This window comes from Chelon labrosus (assembly GCF_963514085.1).
Source record: "Chelon labrosus genome assembly, chromosome: 15".
Lineage (NCBI taxonomy): Eukaryota > Metazoa > Chordata > Actinopteri > Mugiliformes > Mugilidae > Chelon > Chelon labrosus.
The window spans coordinates 13,289,696-13,308,862 of record NC_140348.1 but is presented as its reverse complement, the minus strand read 5'-3'; the positions used below and the strand labels follow the sequence as shown (position 1 = coordinate 13,308,862).

The 19,167-nt window shown below is 41.8% G+C and overlaps 1 protein-coding gene across 1 annotated transcript in view; it reads left to right on the top strand.

Annotated features, from left to right (window-relative positions):
* The window catches only part of LOC311499936 (protocadherin-15-like), a gene marked incomplete at its 5' end in the record, with an annotated part of 128,798 nt that overhangs the window by 73,837 nt on the left and 35,794 nt on the right, over window positions 1-19,167 (top strand). The window contains 3 exon segments of the mRNA XM_084561076.1: window positions 2,663-2,775; window positions 18,105-18,214; window positions 18,699-18,839. Coding sequence (XP_084417202.1) covers window positions 2,663-2,775; window positions 18,105-18,214; window positions 18,699-18,839 — 364 coding nt within the window.

Here is a 19,167-nt window from a genome sequence, read left to right as displayed (position 1 = left end):
AATGCAGGTCAAACAGGGTATCTTTAGGCAGTGACACAACAGTTGCACTGAAAGCATGACAAAGGAGGAAACCAGTTCTTCCCGTAAAGGGGAATTACCGTTTTTTACAACCTGGACCTTATTTCTGGCATAAATTACAATTGTTTACTCACCCATATAACTTTGGTGTCATTTGGAGTCGTTCGGAAGACATTTAGATCCAGTGGAGAGCTGCGTACAACCATATAGTGGGAGTGATTGGGGCACCGAAACACAGCCTCTAAATAATGCATTATCTGCCGTGAAACTCGTTAATTTCACCATTATTTATTTTTATTATTCCTCTCTCTGCCTCCGCATCCTCCTTTCAGTGAGCTCCTCATCCGTATATTCTGACTCAAAACGGTGAGGACGTCCATCATAAACAAAGTCGTCATCCACAACCTCAGAATCGGAAAAATATTCAGCCATGTTGCAAAATTAGGAGCACGCGGAATTCAGAAGTTAGTAGGTCAATGTACAGACCCCGGATGATGATAACTCCGGACTCAACGGTGAATAGCACTAGCGTATCATAACAAAATATTGGTGAAATGAACGAGTTTCGCGGCAGATAATGTGTTATTTAGAGGCTGCGTTTCGGTGCCCCAGTCCCTCCCACTATATGGATATACGCAGCGCTCCTCTGGATCTAAATATCTTCCAAATGACTCCAAATGACACAGAAGTTATATGGGTGAGTAAACGATCGTATTTTATGCCAGAAATAAGGTCCAGGTTGTAAGAAAAAATGCAATTCCCCTTTACGTCCACGTATTCCAGACTTCTGGCAGTCATTTTTTTCAAAGTAATCTCGACAAAGCATCAAAAATTTTCCTTTTACGTATGATTATGTTCATTTGTGGAATTACATTAGAGCCCCTGAAAAAGGGAATTGTTAACCAAAAGAATATTCAGTATTTAACACGAACATAGTTTAATAATCAGCTTAAATAATACCAACAAAATGCATCGGTGTCCGAACATCTAAGAACCCAACTGTATATCAGCAATTTATAGCACATATGGAGGGAGTGCAGGTGGAGGAAGCTGCAAAGCAAACAGTGCTGGCTTTCATTTATCAGCAGAGTGATGGCGAGGAGTGTAAGGTTACAATGGCGGCATCGTACACCTGCATAATTATTACCGACCGGGTGATTAGTAGTCTGCCGGTGATTGTGAGCCAGTGATTGTAAATTTTACAAGAGCAGCCTGGCCGAGACAGGCAGCAGAACAAATGACAGGGTTGCAGGCGGGATTATAGACATCTTATATGTGTCACAAATCATCACTGTCAGGGATCTAACAGGGGGGCAATGTGAATCAGTGGAAACATCTTCAACCGTATGTGCATGTCTTCAACATATTTAACCAAATGTGCAATTAGTTTAAATTAGTTTTAATTCATTTAATGAGATCAGGTCAGTAAGTTTTGGGTGACTCAAATTATGCTTCTGTACTTTTTCCCAATTCAGTATGAGCTTAACGGACAGATAGCAAGCCCAGAAAGTAACTTCCCATACTTTCTTGAAGGATTACGGTAGATTGAGCCAAAGCTAGTATGTGTGTACTGCGTGTATATAACATGTAGTGTTGAAATGTCTCCTTTTGGCCACATCCACAATTTGATTCCAATATAAAAACCCAATTTCAGCTTCATTTTTTTCACCAACTGCCAAATGTGAAGCTTTGCAGCTCAGTCGCAGTACTCGGACTACCTACTAATAAAGTAGAGCTTAATTTTGTTAGATTCGGATAAAAAGAAAAAAAAAGCAGATGTAATTTTTTATTATTTTTTCAGAGAAATGTGTCTTTACAGGGAGACTCATGTCTGCTTTACAAAGCCACAATGATAAAAAAAAAAAACATGGAGTTAATAATGATGATAAGACATCAGGATTAGCGAACACAGTTAATGATAATAACTATAATCATCTTGCTAAAAGTGAAATCCTGTATCACAGTTCTTTTACACAATGAACACCGTCTACTGCTCATAGGTGATATTAACAGATCTGCCTTTCTTGTTTTAGTGTGATATCTGTGAATATCAGAGGTTCGGAAATGTGTAATGACTTTTTGGGGGTTATTATTCTCTGTGTTTCCTGACTAGTCTCAGTGATCGCGTTATTGCCTCGATTGAGTTTTCTTATAGATTAAACCAATCCCCTCCCAGGCACTTACATAACCCCACTTAGAACGACCTTGCATGGGCATATCTATGGGTGTGAACACTGGAGCAGATATTAATAAGTCCTAATGTGTTGCTACCCTCCTACGTCATCTGTCTATCTCTAGCCGGCCCCTCTTTTTTCTCTTGTCTTTTCTTATTTTTTAAACATTTTACCATGTCTATGCTCATTCTGCTTGTCCCTTCCCCCCTCCCTGCTTCCCCGCAGCCCCATTCTCTGTAGATCAATACATTCACACTCGCTCTCTGGGAGCTTTGCGGGCTTCTCGCCAGATCCTATTTTGCCAGTCTGTCTTTATTACGATGCCAAGCATGTCTGCAAAAAATAAAAAAAAAATAGCTGGCAACGTCAAAAAAAGGAATGATCTGTGCAGTGAGTAGAAGAAATTGAACATTCGCGCGCGTGAATTTGCACGTGTTTGTGGCTTACCTGCGTTCTCTCGCCCGTTGCAGTTGTTCGTGATAGCTTTTGATGATGGGGAGCCGGTGAAGACCAACAGCACTTTGGTGGAGATCACTGTCCTCCAGCCTTCCCGCATCCCCATCTTCACCCAGGAAGAGTACAGGTAAGTCGCCTTGGCATGCTGCTTATGCTGCTGCCTCCACCTGTGACTTCACACACCAAAGAGCAGCTTAGGCTGTAGTGTCAGAAAGGGTGACACCGTGAAAAAGCCTGGAGGAAGTGGACACCGTGGCCACCATCCTTGACTGAGTTTTATGTATACATGTATATTAGGGCTACAGGTTAGATGCACATCTCATCACTGCTCAGAACCCCATTTGTTTGTCTGTGAGAGCAAAGCAGGGCTTCCCTCTGAGATTATAGAGGACCTCTTTTGACAAGATTTACTGTTCAGAGCGGAGAGAGAGAGAGAGAGAGGGATGAAGGGACATAATCTATACTGCTCAGAGACTGCTTCAGATGCAATATACAGTTGTACTGCGACAGGCCTGAGTAGAGTCCACATGTGCTGATAATGCAATGAAAATGCAAAATAAACACAGATTCCAGCATTAATGATTGTTGTCTGCCATGTTGTTCCGTTAAGGACAGTATCTGTTTGCAGTGTTCCCCAGACTGTGAAGCTTTATGGTCTGGTGGCAGTGTTGGCTTTAGGAGCTTAAAGTAAAGCCTGTTTTAAATGGATTGATCTACCCGCTTGGATGTCAGTCAAAGTGTGTAGTCTTGTCAGACTGTCCTCTGTAGCAGAATTCTGATGTGCCTTTATGCGTAAGACAGGGACTGCAACTCCTGTCCAACCTGTCAGCACATCTCGAGTTGTTGTATCTTTGCGGACAGGTTTGTCTTTCTGCCCGCCGCACTGCCTTTTGCTAATCTGCGCCCGCTTCAGCATCGCGGTGTATCTCCTCATACAAATGAGCGCGTGTGCGTCGAATAAATGCTTCCCCTGATGGTTTTTAATCCCGCACTCTGTGTGTGGGCTCACGTTCTTCCGTTGCTCAGCTTTATTCAGTGATTGATACACAGGCGCAGCAGCATAGCCGTTGAAAGGCCATTGATTAACGCTTTGAGTGAGCGGTCTGTCTGAAACGCACACAGAAGGTCGGGACCATAGGTGCAAACCTCCGTAGGGTGTCACTTTGACAATGCTTACCATACACAGTGGCGGGCTGGCTGTAAATTATGAGCCATGAAAGCATTAGCCAGGTGCTCGAGCCGCTCTCCTGCTGGAGAAGGTCCTCTCCAGTGGAGAGTTTCCAATCTGCTCACTCCGCGATGAACTGTCTCCTCATTCCTCGGCTCTCTATCTCTCCACATTGGCCTCTCCCCAAGGAACCTTCTGAACACAAATCACTTTCTAAATGTCCACAGAAGATCTCGTCTGTCTCTGTGAAGGCAGTTAGTTATAGCAGCAATCAGGTATGCTATGGCTACAGCTCCAGAGCACACAATTAAAACAACTCTGCAGGGCTTTGGCTGACTTAATGATTTTTTTTCCTCCTGCTTTATGGTTGGTCCCCTCCATCTGTCAGAGGGAAATGAGGGTCTCCCAGTCATTGTTGGCTTAAATAAATGGCTAATACCGGAGTTGCTAGTCAAGCAGCGTGTTGCCACTTGGTTTTCACAAGGTTTGAGCAAAACATCTTGAGTTATTTCTGGCAAAATGCTGTTATGTTTTAATAATTTTATAATTGTTTGGATGCACAAATCCAAAATTACTGAGAATCATGGATTAAGTAACTTTGCTGATATTGCGCCATAACAATATATACTGTCTTAATTAAATAATTTGATTGATTATAATACTGTGAAGAATGATCCCACTTTATACTGTTTCAACTGTCTAGACCACAAGTATCCTGCATGATTTTATCCAACTGAACTCATCAACCCCCCATAAACAATAATAGGCCAGACAGCCTGGTGTATGCTAACTGCCCAGCATGACATGTAACCTTTGGTGAATGTAAACAGAGAAAAAAGATGTTCTCAGATGTTGGTTGGTGGCCGACGAAGGAAAGTAATAAACTTTGTTATATCACTTTGTAATTATTAGATGTGTATGTGCAAATGAATGCAGCCAGAACAACTTGTGAAGCTGATGAGGGCTAAAAATGGGACCCCTGCCCTTTCCAAAGTGCTGCAGGATTCGATAATTTCTTACATGTGCTGCGACTTTTCTCTCTGGATTCATTAAAGCATAATCACTAACAGGTTTCTGCCCTTTTGCTCATGTGGGCCTACCTGATTGCAATTTATATAATGCTAATTGTGCTAGTTTGTAGCACTTTAACTGTGCATTAATTTAATTCTTTGTACAGTATTTTTATTTCCAATAAATCATGCATATTAATTACAGCTAATGAGCAAGATTTATTCAAGTTTGGGCCCTGTGATGAAACCACAGTGAATGTCTCTTTTACGTGAAACTCACAAACACAAACCTGCGAGGAAATCTTTAGCACTGGCCACATGGGAAGGGAATGAACATTTGTTGTCCCCTTGTTGGTGTGACTGTAGATGAGAGTTAAGCTTCGATTTAACATGGTCCCTCTATGCGAATCCCCCGCTCTTGAACTGAGGCTGCTTCTCTAGCCCAATGTAGCAAACCTGCGATCTGAGCAGTTTTCTGTGCTGTTATCTTCCCCACAGCACTTCCCCTGCTAAATCTACTCTAAATCACATGAGACTTTTGCCTCACTGCTTCTGAGTATGTCATTTTGCTCTCCTCTACCTCATTCTCCTCCCTTCACCCCGACCCTGCCAAGCTCCCACATCCCCAGAGTTTTTCCTCTCGGCTTATAACTCTCTCTGTCAGTTTCTTGCTCACTTTGTCTTCCCTTTGCTTCGGTCCTCACTTTACTGTCAATTGTCCTTCATTTTCTCCTCCTGAACTTGTGCAAAGTCCTCACTTTATTGGCGTACCTTTTATGTGCACTGTGGTTGTTAGTCAACAGTTAGTTGTTAAGCATTTTGGCAGATATATTTTATTTTTCCAAATGTAAAAATGTCTTTTACACTCATCTCACTGTATACATTTTCTTATTAGAGATTCCAATTAACTGTTTACATGGACGCTAAATAAATTGATCTAGTAAGATACAGTATATGCATTCTCATGCCCCAAAATACACTGATATAGCATTATGACCATCTGTCTAATATTGTGTAGGTCTCCCTTGTGCCTCCAAAACAGTTGTGACTCATCAGAGAATGGACATGGGCCTTCTGAGGGTGTCCTGTGGTGTCTGGTAACAGAATGCTGTTAGTGGGGGACTTTGGGTCCTATGGGTTGAGGGGAGGGGCCCCTGTGGATCATCCCACAGATACTTGATCAGTTTGGGATCTAGGTCAGGTCAACACCTTGTGCTGTTCTTCATATTTTTTGAGTTGCTCTTAAACCATTTTTGTGTGTGTGCCTGTGTCAGGCTGCATCCTGCTGGCGATGGCTACTGCCATCTATGGGGTGGGGGTGCCTGGTCTGGTCTAGGTGTGTGGTACAAGTAACATCCACATGAATGCCAGGTCCAAAAGTTTCCCAGCAGAACATTGAATTGTCACAAGATGGTCAATGTTATTGTCTCCTCCTGTCATAATGTTGTGGATGATCGGTGTATAATCAGAAAATCAGTTTTTTGACGCGCGCACAGCGGTTCTGCCCTCTGTGGAGCGTTGAATCTGCCAGATATTTAATGGATGAAGAAAACAAAGAGTTTTGTTCAGCTTTATTGACAGCTCTGAATGAATTCATTAGAAGAAGATCATCTTGATGGATGCACATTTGCCCTGATGAATTCCAGCTTTGTTCATCTTTTCTGAACAGCTCGTTTGACTGCAACTGTTTGGAAATTTGTCACTGCGTCTGAAGTTTACCCGTCGTGTGGCAAACATGAAAGGTGCGTGCATTATAATGGTCACATCAATCACTTACATGGTTCTTATGCGTTACTATTTTCCCTATTGAACTGATTATCAAAGGTTTTACGCCACCCCCTCTCAGTGTGATAGAACATTCATCCTGATGAGGTCAGTCTGTTCAGACTGAGTGGTTACATGAGGCATTTCTGTTCTGAGTGGTGGCTTATTATTCTAATTATCTATAAAAGCAGAAACTAGTGGTGCTAGTGGTGCTATTTCTGTTTTGTACATTTTTATATAAAATATTTTTCCCTATATTGAACTAATAAAAGTACGTTTGTTTATCCAAGTAAACATGACTTTTATAACACCTTTGCAACTTATTTCAGTAATCGGCCTTGGTGCTGCTTGAGGAGAATATCATTTGGAAGTGAAATGTCACGACATTATTTATTCCCTTTTCACTGCAGTCACAGACAGCAGATGTTGTTTCATACCTGTCGTATTAATATGCAGTCAAGCAATTCTGTGAAGAGCATACAGCTCATTACCGAGCGATACTTTTGCTTATGCTGTTAGCATAGCAAACAGTGTCAGCATTGAGTGTTATTACAATCAACAACCTGGTGTCAGTGCTTATGCTTGCTCCTCCGCTAATTACACAATTGCTGACAATACATGCTGTTTGCTGCTCAACATACACAGTAATATACATTTTCTTAGTTTCACCGTAGACTCTGCCTTTCTTTTCTACAACTTTTCTCAGCCTCAAGACACAGCTTTTTCCCGTTTCTCCACTGAAATTGTTGCCCTGGACCGGTAATGTGAATGTCAGTGGTAATATCTCAAACTGCAGGATATTATAGACCATGCCTCTTTTCTGCAGTTTCTTCATGTTTATAGACCGTAGAGACGGTCTCCGTGAATTTCCCCTGGATGTCCACCGACCACAGTGACTGATTTAATGTTCTCAGCAGTCCGACTTGCAAAATGACTAAGTAATACCTGAAGTGGATGGATCTCCTGTGACTGGAAATGCAAGCCACACTGGGCTCCACGTCCATTAGCCGCTAATCAAAAAGCAATAAATTACTCATCAAATTAAATAAAAATGTTTTCCGCAAAACCGACGCTGCTCCTTTGAACGAAAACAAAAACGAAGACAACAGCTCAGCTCTGTGCCCACCATCAAGTCAGTTCCTGACGTCAGGAGGGAAAGTGCATTTATCATTTTCAGAGTAAACCAATGCATCCAGATCACATTTCTAATTCAGACAAGGCTCTAATTCTCACATAATTAGGCAGATGACATGCTTTCACGGCATACATCTCTTTTATTGGCAGCCTTTTTGCAACTGTTGTTTTGCCAGACATGTACACAAGTGGTAGAGGTGCTCACAGCCTACACATCTGTGCTTATTGCCAGGGGTTTAAAGGGTTAGCTGTAAACCCTGCAGTGTGCTCTTCCGCTCTCTGGCATCACGCCTCGGTGAACAACTATATTTAAAAAAGCAACTCGAGCCCCCTCTGTCTCGGATCACTCTATTCATCTATCTATATTTCTTCCCCGCTGTACTTCCTTTCTCTTCTGAATCACACCTCTAAGGCGTGGAGCTCTTTCATGCTTCTGAAGGGCATGATTGATTTCCAGCCACAGTTTTGAAACCGCTGCCCCGAGGCTCGAGCTTCTGAACACCAGAAGCACGCTGACCTTTCACTTGTCTCTGCTAAATAGGCAGACATCACTCGGTTGTCTAACGGGCGCCAAGTCACACTCATTGCGCGCATCTCAAATATCAGCTAAAAGGTCGACTAAGAGACGGTAGACGGGCAGAATATGGTTTAAGGCTCAAACTAATTTTCCTGATCAGTTACTATATTCAGCACCTGTGTATAAAAACCAGTGCATGGTACTGCATAATTATGTTTAATCTGTTGAGTCTTTGGTCAGCTGTAAGAGTCGGCTGTCAGATCACAGTATATTAGCAAGACCTTCGAAAGGAAAGAGCTATTCATACATCTGTCAGACCTGCTCTCAAGGCTCATTACCAATAACACATTTTACATGTAAGATGCAGCTTTTTATAAAGTGAGAGCAGTCTAATGGCATGTGTAATGAATGCAGCGATAACTAACAACCTGGGTGACGGGGGACGTACATAAAGGGATAATATTAACTGTGCATAGTTTCCAATAGTTGTACTTTGTGTGATTTAGAAGCAGATTGGGATTGCTGCTTGGGATCCGATCACCCAAGACGCATTTAAGATCTGTCTTACCGTCGGAGTGAATATAATGGTTTAAGGAAGCACAACTCAGAGCCATGCACAGGTTTTTGACGTAAACACAAATAGCATTCAAATCTGCGTTGAAGTGATGTCTACACTTTGGAAATCTTTCTGAAAACATCAACATGCTGTATCAGGAAGTGCCCGGAAAAAAAACTGATAAATATGCTGGACATTGTTAAAGCTAAATATTTTAGCTATATTTTTTATGTGCTGGTTCGTCCAACAGTGTCTGTCGTGGATTTTTCCTCCATCCCTTCTACATTCTGTTCGTTGGAGAGGCACTAATGTCTTTCTGTGAGTGAAGCTGCCAGATGTACAATAGACAGTGGCAGCAATTTGACAGTAAAACATGCAGGATGGCGTAAGTACCTACATGGCACCGCATGATACCGCATTGAAAGCCTCAATAGCTGGCCCAGTTTGGACAACACACTCGTCGTTCCGCATTCAAACATTTGCTGGCCAGGTCTCCTCTTGTGTGCCAAATGACCCAGTGGATAATATGTGAAGTGATGTCCTGTGGGCTAACATGGCTAAGCTGGCACACAGCGTCTGCCTGCATAGTAAACGTTACTTCTCTGGCTTTGCTAATGTTTTCCATCTCGCCCTCCAGAAGACATTTTTGATTGAAGCCTGTTTTCTTTGTTGTGGAAAGAATGGTCCACTGTGAATACAAAAGAAATTCTCAGTCTGGTGTGGCAAGATAAGTGATCAGTGCACCGCACAGGGAGGAACATGATCAGAAGAAAGGCTGTAAACATTTTTTTCTTTTCTTTTTTTGTATACGACAGGATAGTTCAGTGAAAATACTTTTTTTCGAGCGCTACTTTGTGTCGAAGGAGTTGAATTTCTGAGACTTTTGTTAGCGCCACTCCATACTATTCTAAATCCTCATACCAGGCTTGAGTCGGCCGTTCGTAAATGTTGTGTGCTAATATCTGCTATTGTCAAATTTAGTTTTACAACTGAAGAAACTTTGCTGGAGGAAGTGATAAATTGTTAATTTGTGCGCGAATTTCGGAACACGAGGGCGCGCCTCCTGTTATGAGAAAATGTAAAGTAATAGTTTTGAATTGCCTAATGATAATGTTCTATTTTGAAGCTGCAGGGCTTTCATATTTAGCATAAGCTGTTGCAATTTTGGGATGCTGGAAGGACAAATTTGCACTTAATGCATAAATTCAAATGTGACAGATTCCTCTTTTAGATGAACATCTGATGCAGAATGATTTTGCATTTCCCCAACTCCTTTATTGATATTGCCTAGCTTTGACCCCATAATAAATTAGAATTATTTGAAGGACAACCCCAAATGCAATTGATTTATAAAACATGCAGTGTGGATGTATCTACATTTTCATCACTCTGTTGTCTTTGTGCTTCAGGCTTCTTGCTATGTTTCGCTTCTGAAGGTTTGCAGATAAACTTTGCGTTCACCTGCAGCACACATTTACACTTACCTCCAGTTCCAGACAGTTTGCTTTAGTTTTAGGTGAATTAAGACAAGGTATTTGCCTTTATAGTGTGATTTTTATATGTTCTGTAAACACGGCATTTAATATGAACTTTCTGATAGACAACACTAATGCACCAACCTTTATGCTGCTGCACCAGGTAGAAGTTGTATATCTTGCTGTGATTGTTTTCCTCCCAAAGTCAGTAGTATCTCGCATTTTCTAGGTAGGAAAATACATCTCAAATGAAATAGCTTTGTAATACCTTTGCCGTCAGACACAACAGTAATTTTGAAAAACCTTCTAAATATCCTGAGTGGTCTCGAGGTGATTTAAAAGCTATTTTTTATCCCTGTTTCTCGTTTACCTTTCTCCACTCCACATCTCTGTCCCTCTTCAGTCTTGCCAAACACAACCTGTAATCTCTAAAGTTCAACCTTCAGTCAACAGTGCGCTGCAGCTCCAACATTGAAATAATATTGCTTTAAATGAGGCATGGGGAAACACTTTTTTATCTGGCCATGGCTGAAACATTCATTCCAGTCCTGAATTGGATTTGAAATGTGTGATACGGTGTTTACTGCATCCAGCTTGTGGAACTACAATCTTACCATTAAATCCAATACCGAAGCATTCTGCTAGTCATTTTGAGTGTTTGCTACGCTAATGCAGTTTTAAAGATTCAACTTAAAAGGCCATTTCTTGCTTAAGTCGTGCTGTGTGACTGAGCTGACTGTGCCTTGGCTGTCAACATCACTTAGAACTGTGGTCTTCATACAGCACACGAGCTCTGGATGCGCAGCAGTGTTTTTCTGTTTTGTCTGCTTGTGTTCGAGGAGGAGCTGAAAAGCACTCTCCATGCGTAATTTAGTTTGAGTCAGAGGAGTCTCTGTTTGTCATTCTCAGAATTTGCTCCCAGGCAGGAACAAACAAGTTAACACCAGGCTGACACAACAGCTAACTAACAAACTCTGAAACACACAGTCACATCAGCTGTCATTGAATTAGGCGGATTCATAATCGCTGAACAGAATGTGCAGCGTAACACTGAGCAACAGTCATTTGTGGAAAATGTGCTGCGTCACATTTGTACGTACGTATTTATGTGCACCAGTGCACCGTTTCTGTTGACGTTTGCGAGCACATTGCAATTAATGGACTCGTGTACAGACTTCTTGTTGTTTGAGACCTTTGTGCAGCAGTACATTTACATACCCACCAGAACAACACAGAGTTCAGCAGAGACTCTGCGAGGTCTCCCCTTAGATCTCCCAGTGTGTCCACTGCCTCTTGTTCTCTTTGTGTTGCAGTGCATGAAAGGGGAGGAAAGGCAAGGTAGAAAGATAGTAGACATGGTAACAGTGGCTCCTGTGGCGCACACAACACCGCTTATACGCCTCTGCCTTGTCTCATAAGCATCACTTCGCCATTGGCCCTGGGGCAGCGAGCTCGCTGACACCTGTGTGCCGCCCTCGCTTCTCAGTGGTGTGTCATTCACCCTCTCTCATGTTGACACTGCGACTCTGTGCTGCTGCCTGTAGACAAGCATTTTCCCTATCCTCTCTCTCTCTCTCTCTCTCTCTCTCTCTCTCTCTCATTCTCTCTCATTCATTCTCTGGTTGAGATTTTCCTCATCTAAATATGAAAAGAATGAAAAGTGACTTTGGCCCTGCTCAGTGGTATATATATATATTCCATTATGCATAATTGACTCTTTGAATTTGCCTCCTATTTGACTCTTGAATGCACAACTTATGTACCCTCTCTGATCTCCTCAAGACTCAGTATATCTGCCAGTTCATAACTCCCGCCAGTTAATTATCTGATATAACCGAGTATTTTTGTTTGAGTAGCCGGTTAGTCATTCCACTTTGACCTTTCATGTTCCTGCTGCCCAATTTCAATACATTTGTCCATTAGTTTGCCCTTCCCTTTATCTACCCATCAGCGTCTACTAATCTTTCTGTCGTACTTCCTGTCTACATGTGGATATACCTTTATACTAATATGCACTCTTCAGACACCCTCACACCCCCCTTGGCATTTCTCAGCAGCTTACAACCCTCAGGCACAGCCACTTTGTACGGAAGTGATAACATGTCAGCTCTGCTTCTTCTTTGCAATCACACCCTGCGACTCGCTGCCAGCTCCACAGTCTTTCATACCCCACTCACATTAAGAGAACTACCTGAGAAAAAGCTGCGAGTAGGTCAGCGCGGGTTATCCGTCCTTCTTTCGGACTAGAGTTTTACCAAAGCTGCAGTCACCAAAGCTTGACAAAAATATGTATGAATGGTACAAATCTGTTGCATACAGATAGTCTTGACAGGACTTGAAGCTCCTTTGCTGAGTTGAGTCACGTTATAGCAGTTCGGAGGGAGCCATTTGTTCATAAGAGCCTATTGATCAAATCCTTTGCAGCCTTTTGAATCTTACTTGGAAACATAGCGCACAAAAGTGTAGGAAAGGTTTTGGATAAACATGTGAAGTCCTTGCATGAGGTCCATTGCTTCCATCTCAAGTTAACTCCACACTCAGGCTCAAATTTGTTATTTGAATGTGGTGAGCAGAAACTTAAGGCCACACAAGTGCAACACATGAGGTTGGTGCTAGCTGTAGTTCACATTAAATGGTGAGCACATGTTAAGTACAGTATATGTAGAGAATACCATACACAGTGTGAAGATGGACAGCAGAACTGCTCCTCAAAAGTGAAGCCAAAGCAAGTAGAGCTCCCCCTGGTGGCTGGCTGCAGTATAAGTCATAAGCTCCACCACCTCCATGTTAGTGGATGGGACTTGGGCCAAACTAAAACACTAAAATACATGTCAAATATTTTTTTTGAAGAATGGTTTCTCTCATTTCAGGTAGTTAATATAATGTCGATGAAATAATCTGTTGTTTGGATAAGTTCCGTTTTAGTTAGTTATTCGACAATATGCAATGTGACATAATGCAGACTACCAGTTGCCATCCCAACCACTCAGTAAAGTGGTCCCATAGGACCGTAGGACGTAAAAAAAAACAAGTAATAAGTACATGTCCATGTAAGTGGTGGAGGCAGAGCATAGTATTAATTAAATGAAAACATGAGTGTGTCTGGCGGAAGAATGCTAACCATGAGAGATGATTTCCAGTACAGCTGTTTCATATGTTGAGCATGAAGAAGACTAATGACATTCACATTGCCCACCTTAGTAAAAAAATAAATAAATAAATAACAAGGCAACAACTATTTAAAGGGGAACTAATGTTTTTTACAACCTGGACCTTATTTCTGATTTCACAAAAAACAGTAGTTCCCCTTTAAGATATTCTATCTTGAATACAGGTGAATGTTCTTACTAACTTACTGTACATGGTACATGTGGTTTGTTTGTAGAGCTTTAGTAGACTTGACCAACAAGAGGACTGTTGGAATAGTTTCATCTGTGTATAGCATCTCCACCTGTTCATTGTTATTCTCCAGAAGAAACATTAGATCGCTGAAAAGTGTATTCGAAGTGAAGGCACATACAGTCGGTGACAACCACAGAGTTAGAGCTGGTTCCAGTGAATGCCACGTTTATGTGACAGATTTAGAGTCACGTTTTTTGGAGTGTGCTGCAGCTCGCTGCGCTCACATTGTTCAAGGGCTTGATTTCATTTATTTATTTATTTTTTGTCAGCTTGTTCTGAGCCAAACAGGTAATCTGCTTATGTGAAGGCCACATTAATAAATTGGTTCCCATCACTGTGGAGCATAGTGTGGCTTCATTCTCCTGGATGCCAGAGAGACAGCAATTATTCAGTGACAGCTCAATAGTACAGCGAGAGGCAAATTGAACAGAAGTCATTTAGTATTATCCAAACAGCGCATTATACACGTGTCGATAACAGCCCTGTATTTTTCCTGAAAGGGTTTGTGAGCATATGCAGTTCAGTGATTTCACATCAGTGTCCAGGCCAGGACATTATCTCTGAGGATGGTATGCTATATCATCCTGTGTATAACAGAATGGCTCCTGTTTTTCAGATTTATTCTCAATCTGAGATGTCCTTGGAGGTAGTTTGTCTCCCAAGACAGTAACTGTAGCAACTAGGATGGATAGATGTTTTTTGTTTTGTTTGTTTTATACTCCTAGTCCTTCAAGAATGTAGTGATTGTTGAACCTGCAAGCTGTCTGAAAGAATGTGTGAGTGCGGAGACGATGGCATTTATCGTCTCAAAACCTATGGATCCTATCAGCAGATGCACTTCTCTGTTTTTGTGTGGATTAAGTTTCTCTTGGTCTTCATCTTCGCCCTGATATATGACTTCAATGTCCTCTCACTGCTGCGATGCTATAAGGGAGGACTGCTGTATGAAATCACCTGGACTAAGCGTACTTTTATCATTAATAACACTGAAGGTGCTGCAACTGAGGGTTAAGAAAAGGTCAGCAAATAGAGACACGCATTGAACAACATGTTGTTAACTTGGGCTAAATGCGTCTAATTGCCTTTAGTCTGCGGTTTGTTTATAGCTCAGACTGCCACGATAGTGTTTACACCCTAAAATACCCTGCAACATTGACATTGACTGTATAATAGACTGTGACAGTTGCAGATTATGGCGTGAGTATTAAACCCACCACTCTCTCAGAGTGCTTTTTACCGCTGCTGTGAATAGGAGCCCAACTTTTAAAACTTCAAAAGGAGGCGAGGCAAGCCGCCGTGCATGCAAAACACACTCGCACACCTCATATGCTGGGATGACAGAATGAGCGAGTCACAGCGTCACAAAAGGGTGAAACGCTCAGAAATGACATTATCGGCTTGAATCACGCGCCGACATGCCACCAAGATAAGGTTCCTCTTCTATCCATGGCAGCAATTTCTGTCGAGAACGGTGACGGTCATGTCTGCTGGAGATGATTACACACTTGTATGCGCAACAGTCATGCATGCAGTTGCCAATGAGTGTTACGAAGTGAGACTTATCAGGGAAGAACGTATTGCTTACTTATTTAAATCTGTGCACAGAATAATTCATGCTGCATGTTTGGATATTATTTTTTGCCTTGGATATGATAATAAAACCGCTTGCACTGCAGCTAAAATTTGGTTGAAAGGTCATATTTACTGCATTGATGAATTACTGTATAAATGAGCTGGTTAAAAGTCAGCGATGGATTTAAACTCCCACCGCCTCTAAATAATTTTGCATTTTGATGTTTGTATCATTTTTGTTTTTATTCTGTTGTATCTTTAAGTGGCAAGTCCTGATTAGGGCTAAAGCAGCAGGACCAACAAAGCAGCCCAAATATGCTTTACCCTCACAACTTCCGCCAGCTTCTCCTGGTGGAAACCACCAGCATTCACAGCAAGCTCCAATTATTCTATAAGAATTGGATCCTTCCATATCCTTAGCATGAAGCAGTCAGTAAGAGAGCCCAAGCAACTTCTGCTGTTTTTTCTTTATACAGAGGAGCAGTTGCTGATGAGTGAGAGCAGCCATGCTACAGAGAAACCATCTTCTTGGTTGCTTAAACTTTCGCTCTCATTCTTGTGGTCACTACTGGTTCATTACTCTCCCCAAATATTGTGACCACAGTTGAGATTTGGAGCAAAGACTGATAGATGGATAGAAAATGAAAGTCTGTTTCATTTTACCACCACCTCCGCTCATGCACTTAACCATTAGCCAGTCTTGTGAGCTTTCATATGCTCACTATCGTGGGATTATGTGCGGAGATTTGGCTTCACTCCAAGCAGTTTGAATTGTTTATTTAAAAGTTGTATTTTTCTTCATAAACCGCGTTGCGCTCCTTTTGAGAAATGTCATTTACCTCACCGAAAATATAACAGAGTAACAAGTTGTATTGTTATCTCCAGACTGAATAAATTTTAAAGTTAACTGATCAAAGCAGTGAAAGCAAAACCGTCGGCTAGACGAGTGACTGTTGTTAAAGCAGCTTCAGATGTCTAAGAAGATTTCCTTTTTCTTTTCTCTTCCAAGCGGTTTTGAGAAATTCACACCGAGTGATACTTTTTCATTTAAACTGTAGGATTTTAAAGAAAAGAGAGCAAGAAAGCTAACTTTGACAATGAATCTAACATCAAAATGGTTGAAAATCTGTAGCGACAGTGTCAAATATCTTGTGTTGTTATGATGTCTCTATTTGATTTTATGTAAAGCAGCAAATTATATTGCCCCTCAGGGACACTAGAGTTTACTCTTCTTCATATACAGCATTGTGCAAATGTTTAAGCACCAAAGGGAAATCTCCCTGCAAAAGGTCATGACAAGTTTTTGTTCATTAACTGCACCAATTCTCCTGAGGGTACAGTTACCCAGGAGTATTTAATGTAGCAGGCAGGTGGGCTGTTCCAAGCGTCTTCGAGATATTTAACGTTACCAATGGAGATACTAGCTCCTTCCTAGATGTTATATCTTATAAAATGGTTAAATTACTTGCCAACATTTGCACAATCAGTTTAACTCATGCCCAGTCAGGATTTATTGTGTCAACATGAGCATGCAAAGAGATTCAGTATTCAAGAAGTTTATTGTCATATACACAGCAAAGGTTACACTGAAGGAAATCTTTACTTTGCAAGTTCCCTTCACACAGCTAAAATAGGCAACTAAGCTGAATTAAATGTGCAAATTCAAAATTGCAGTTAATCAGTGATGGTTCAGTGATTCAGTGGCCTGATGGCCTGTGGATAGAAACAGTTTTTTAGTCTGGTTGTCCTTGCTCTCATAGTCCTGTAGCGTCTGCCAGATGGCAGGAGTGCGATCAGGGTGTGCTGTTCGTGGTTGCAGTCCTTGATAATGTTGTGTCCCCTCCTGTAGTGGTGGGAAGGCTTCTCCACAGATGAACTGTGCTGTTTTAATGACACGCTGGAGAGCCTTCCCGCCTTGAATGGTGCAGTTCCCATACCACACTGTGATGGAGCATCTGTAAAAGTTGCTGAGGAGTTTGGAGGATAATCCTAATTTCCTCAGCTTCCTTAGGAAGAAGAGTCTCTGTTGAGCCTTCTTGACGATCTGCCGTGTGCTGTGAGTCCAGGTGAGATCCTCGCTGATGTGGGTGCCAAGGAGTTTGAAGGTCTTCACCCTCTCTACCAGAGTCCCATTGTAGTGGAGCGTGCTGGTCTCTTCCTCTGGTCAATTATCATCTCCTTAGTCATCTCACAGTTTAAGGAGAGAGTATTTTCCTGGCAGCAGAACGGTTCTGACGATATACAAATGGCAGGGGGCTCCAATGTGTCCAGGATGGCCTTTTTGATGTGGGTTGGCTGTTGGAATGAGGATGGTATCTTGGAGCTGAATCCAAAGGGATGACGGAAGACAGGGACAGGACCTGCCAGAGTCTTGATGCTGCAGGTGGTGGTGAAGGAGCGTACAGAGTTAGCAGGTGGATGAAAGAGACCTCTGATGAAGACCCCTAGAACAACCATTAAGAGGTAGAGATAGGGAGGAGTAGGGCTGTACAGTCGATGGCCAGAAAGTATCTACCGTACAGAGTGGAACAGATTGACAGATTTACAATGAATTTAAATCACAAGGTCTTCGTATTGACTCAATGAAGGCAGGCAAATAGATAATTGAGAGTGGTGACATAAATAATAAGAATCGAGTACTTTTGACAGCGTGGGAAAGCCGAAGAGTTTAGGGAAATGGAGTAAATGGAATAGCCCGCATTCCCTGTAGAAGAAAGAAAACAGAACATGAGGGCACTGATCTAACATAGTGAACATTCGCCAAAGTTTTATTCATTCAGTATCTGCAGTATTTCACTGTCGACCACAATATCGGACAACATTGTATGACTGATGATTTGTGTTCCATTTGTTTCCAGGTTTGCTGAAGTTAGCGAGTTGGCACCGGTTGGCACTCCAGTGGGGACTATTCTTGCTGCCGCCATCAATCAAACCATCTTCTACTCCATTGTTTCGGGAAATGAACTGGGTAATATGAGAGATTTTGTTCCCCAACACTCCCTCCCAAACACTCGTATTGTGAGAGAGCCTTCGTGTTTGAAGTACACCACTTTCTTACCTCCATTTTTTTATGCATTTCTGCACATAAAGCAAAGATACTTTTATGTCCGTGTGTGCTGAAAAAATATCAAAATATGTATTTTTACTAAGAGGGATATGTTGAGATTTTAAAACGTTTGGAAAGGTACCCAGATTATTTGGAGAAATTGTAGGTCTCTTATTATACCCATAGGTACTGCTTATAGACTTTGTGTACAAGTAGAGGAGACTGTTTTGGCATACTTGCAGAAAGCTTTTCACACTCGTTGGCAAAGTCTGAAGAGCGTAATTATACCCAGGAAGAGAGAAGAAGGAAGCTTTCAGTCAGTCTGTTGTCCCTTCTCTATATGTCATTGCAGCAGTCTTATCTTCCCAGTCTTTTCAGCTTTTTACGTGCTTTATTTTGGTTTCAGGTCATTTTCAGGTGAACAACAGGACAGGTGTTATCTCCACGGCCGCCCCTCTGGATTATGAAAATGTGACCAGCTACGTCCTCAGAGTCCAGGCCGACTCTATGATTGTTGTGATGTCCAACCTGCGTGTGCCTTCTAAAAGTAAGAAGTATCAGCCATTAAGTGGGTGAATGCGCAGGTTGTGCTGTGTTCAGGGGTGAAATGGCGTTTCATGTGATTCCAGGTATTGCATTTATGTATTTAATCATAATCCCTCACTGTGACAGGTTATGATTAAATAACCTTATAGAATTTCTATCTCAGACTATTTTTGTCCTTCATACTTATTTTCACTGTATTTGTGCAGAGATATTTTAAGTGTGGATTTTTTTCATGCATAATTCTGCCTTCCGAGGGAAAGAGTGAAGAAAATTGTCACTGATTGGTAACTTTAGATGGAGCTTTAAAATTGCAGCAATAGCACACGCTT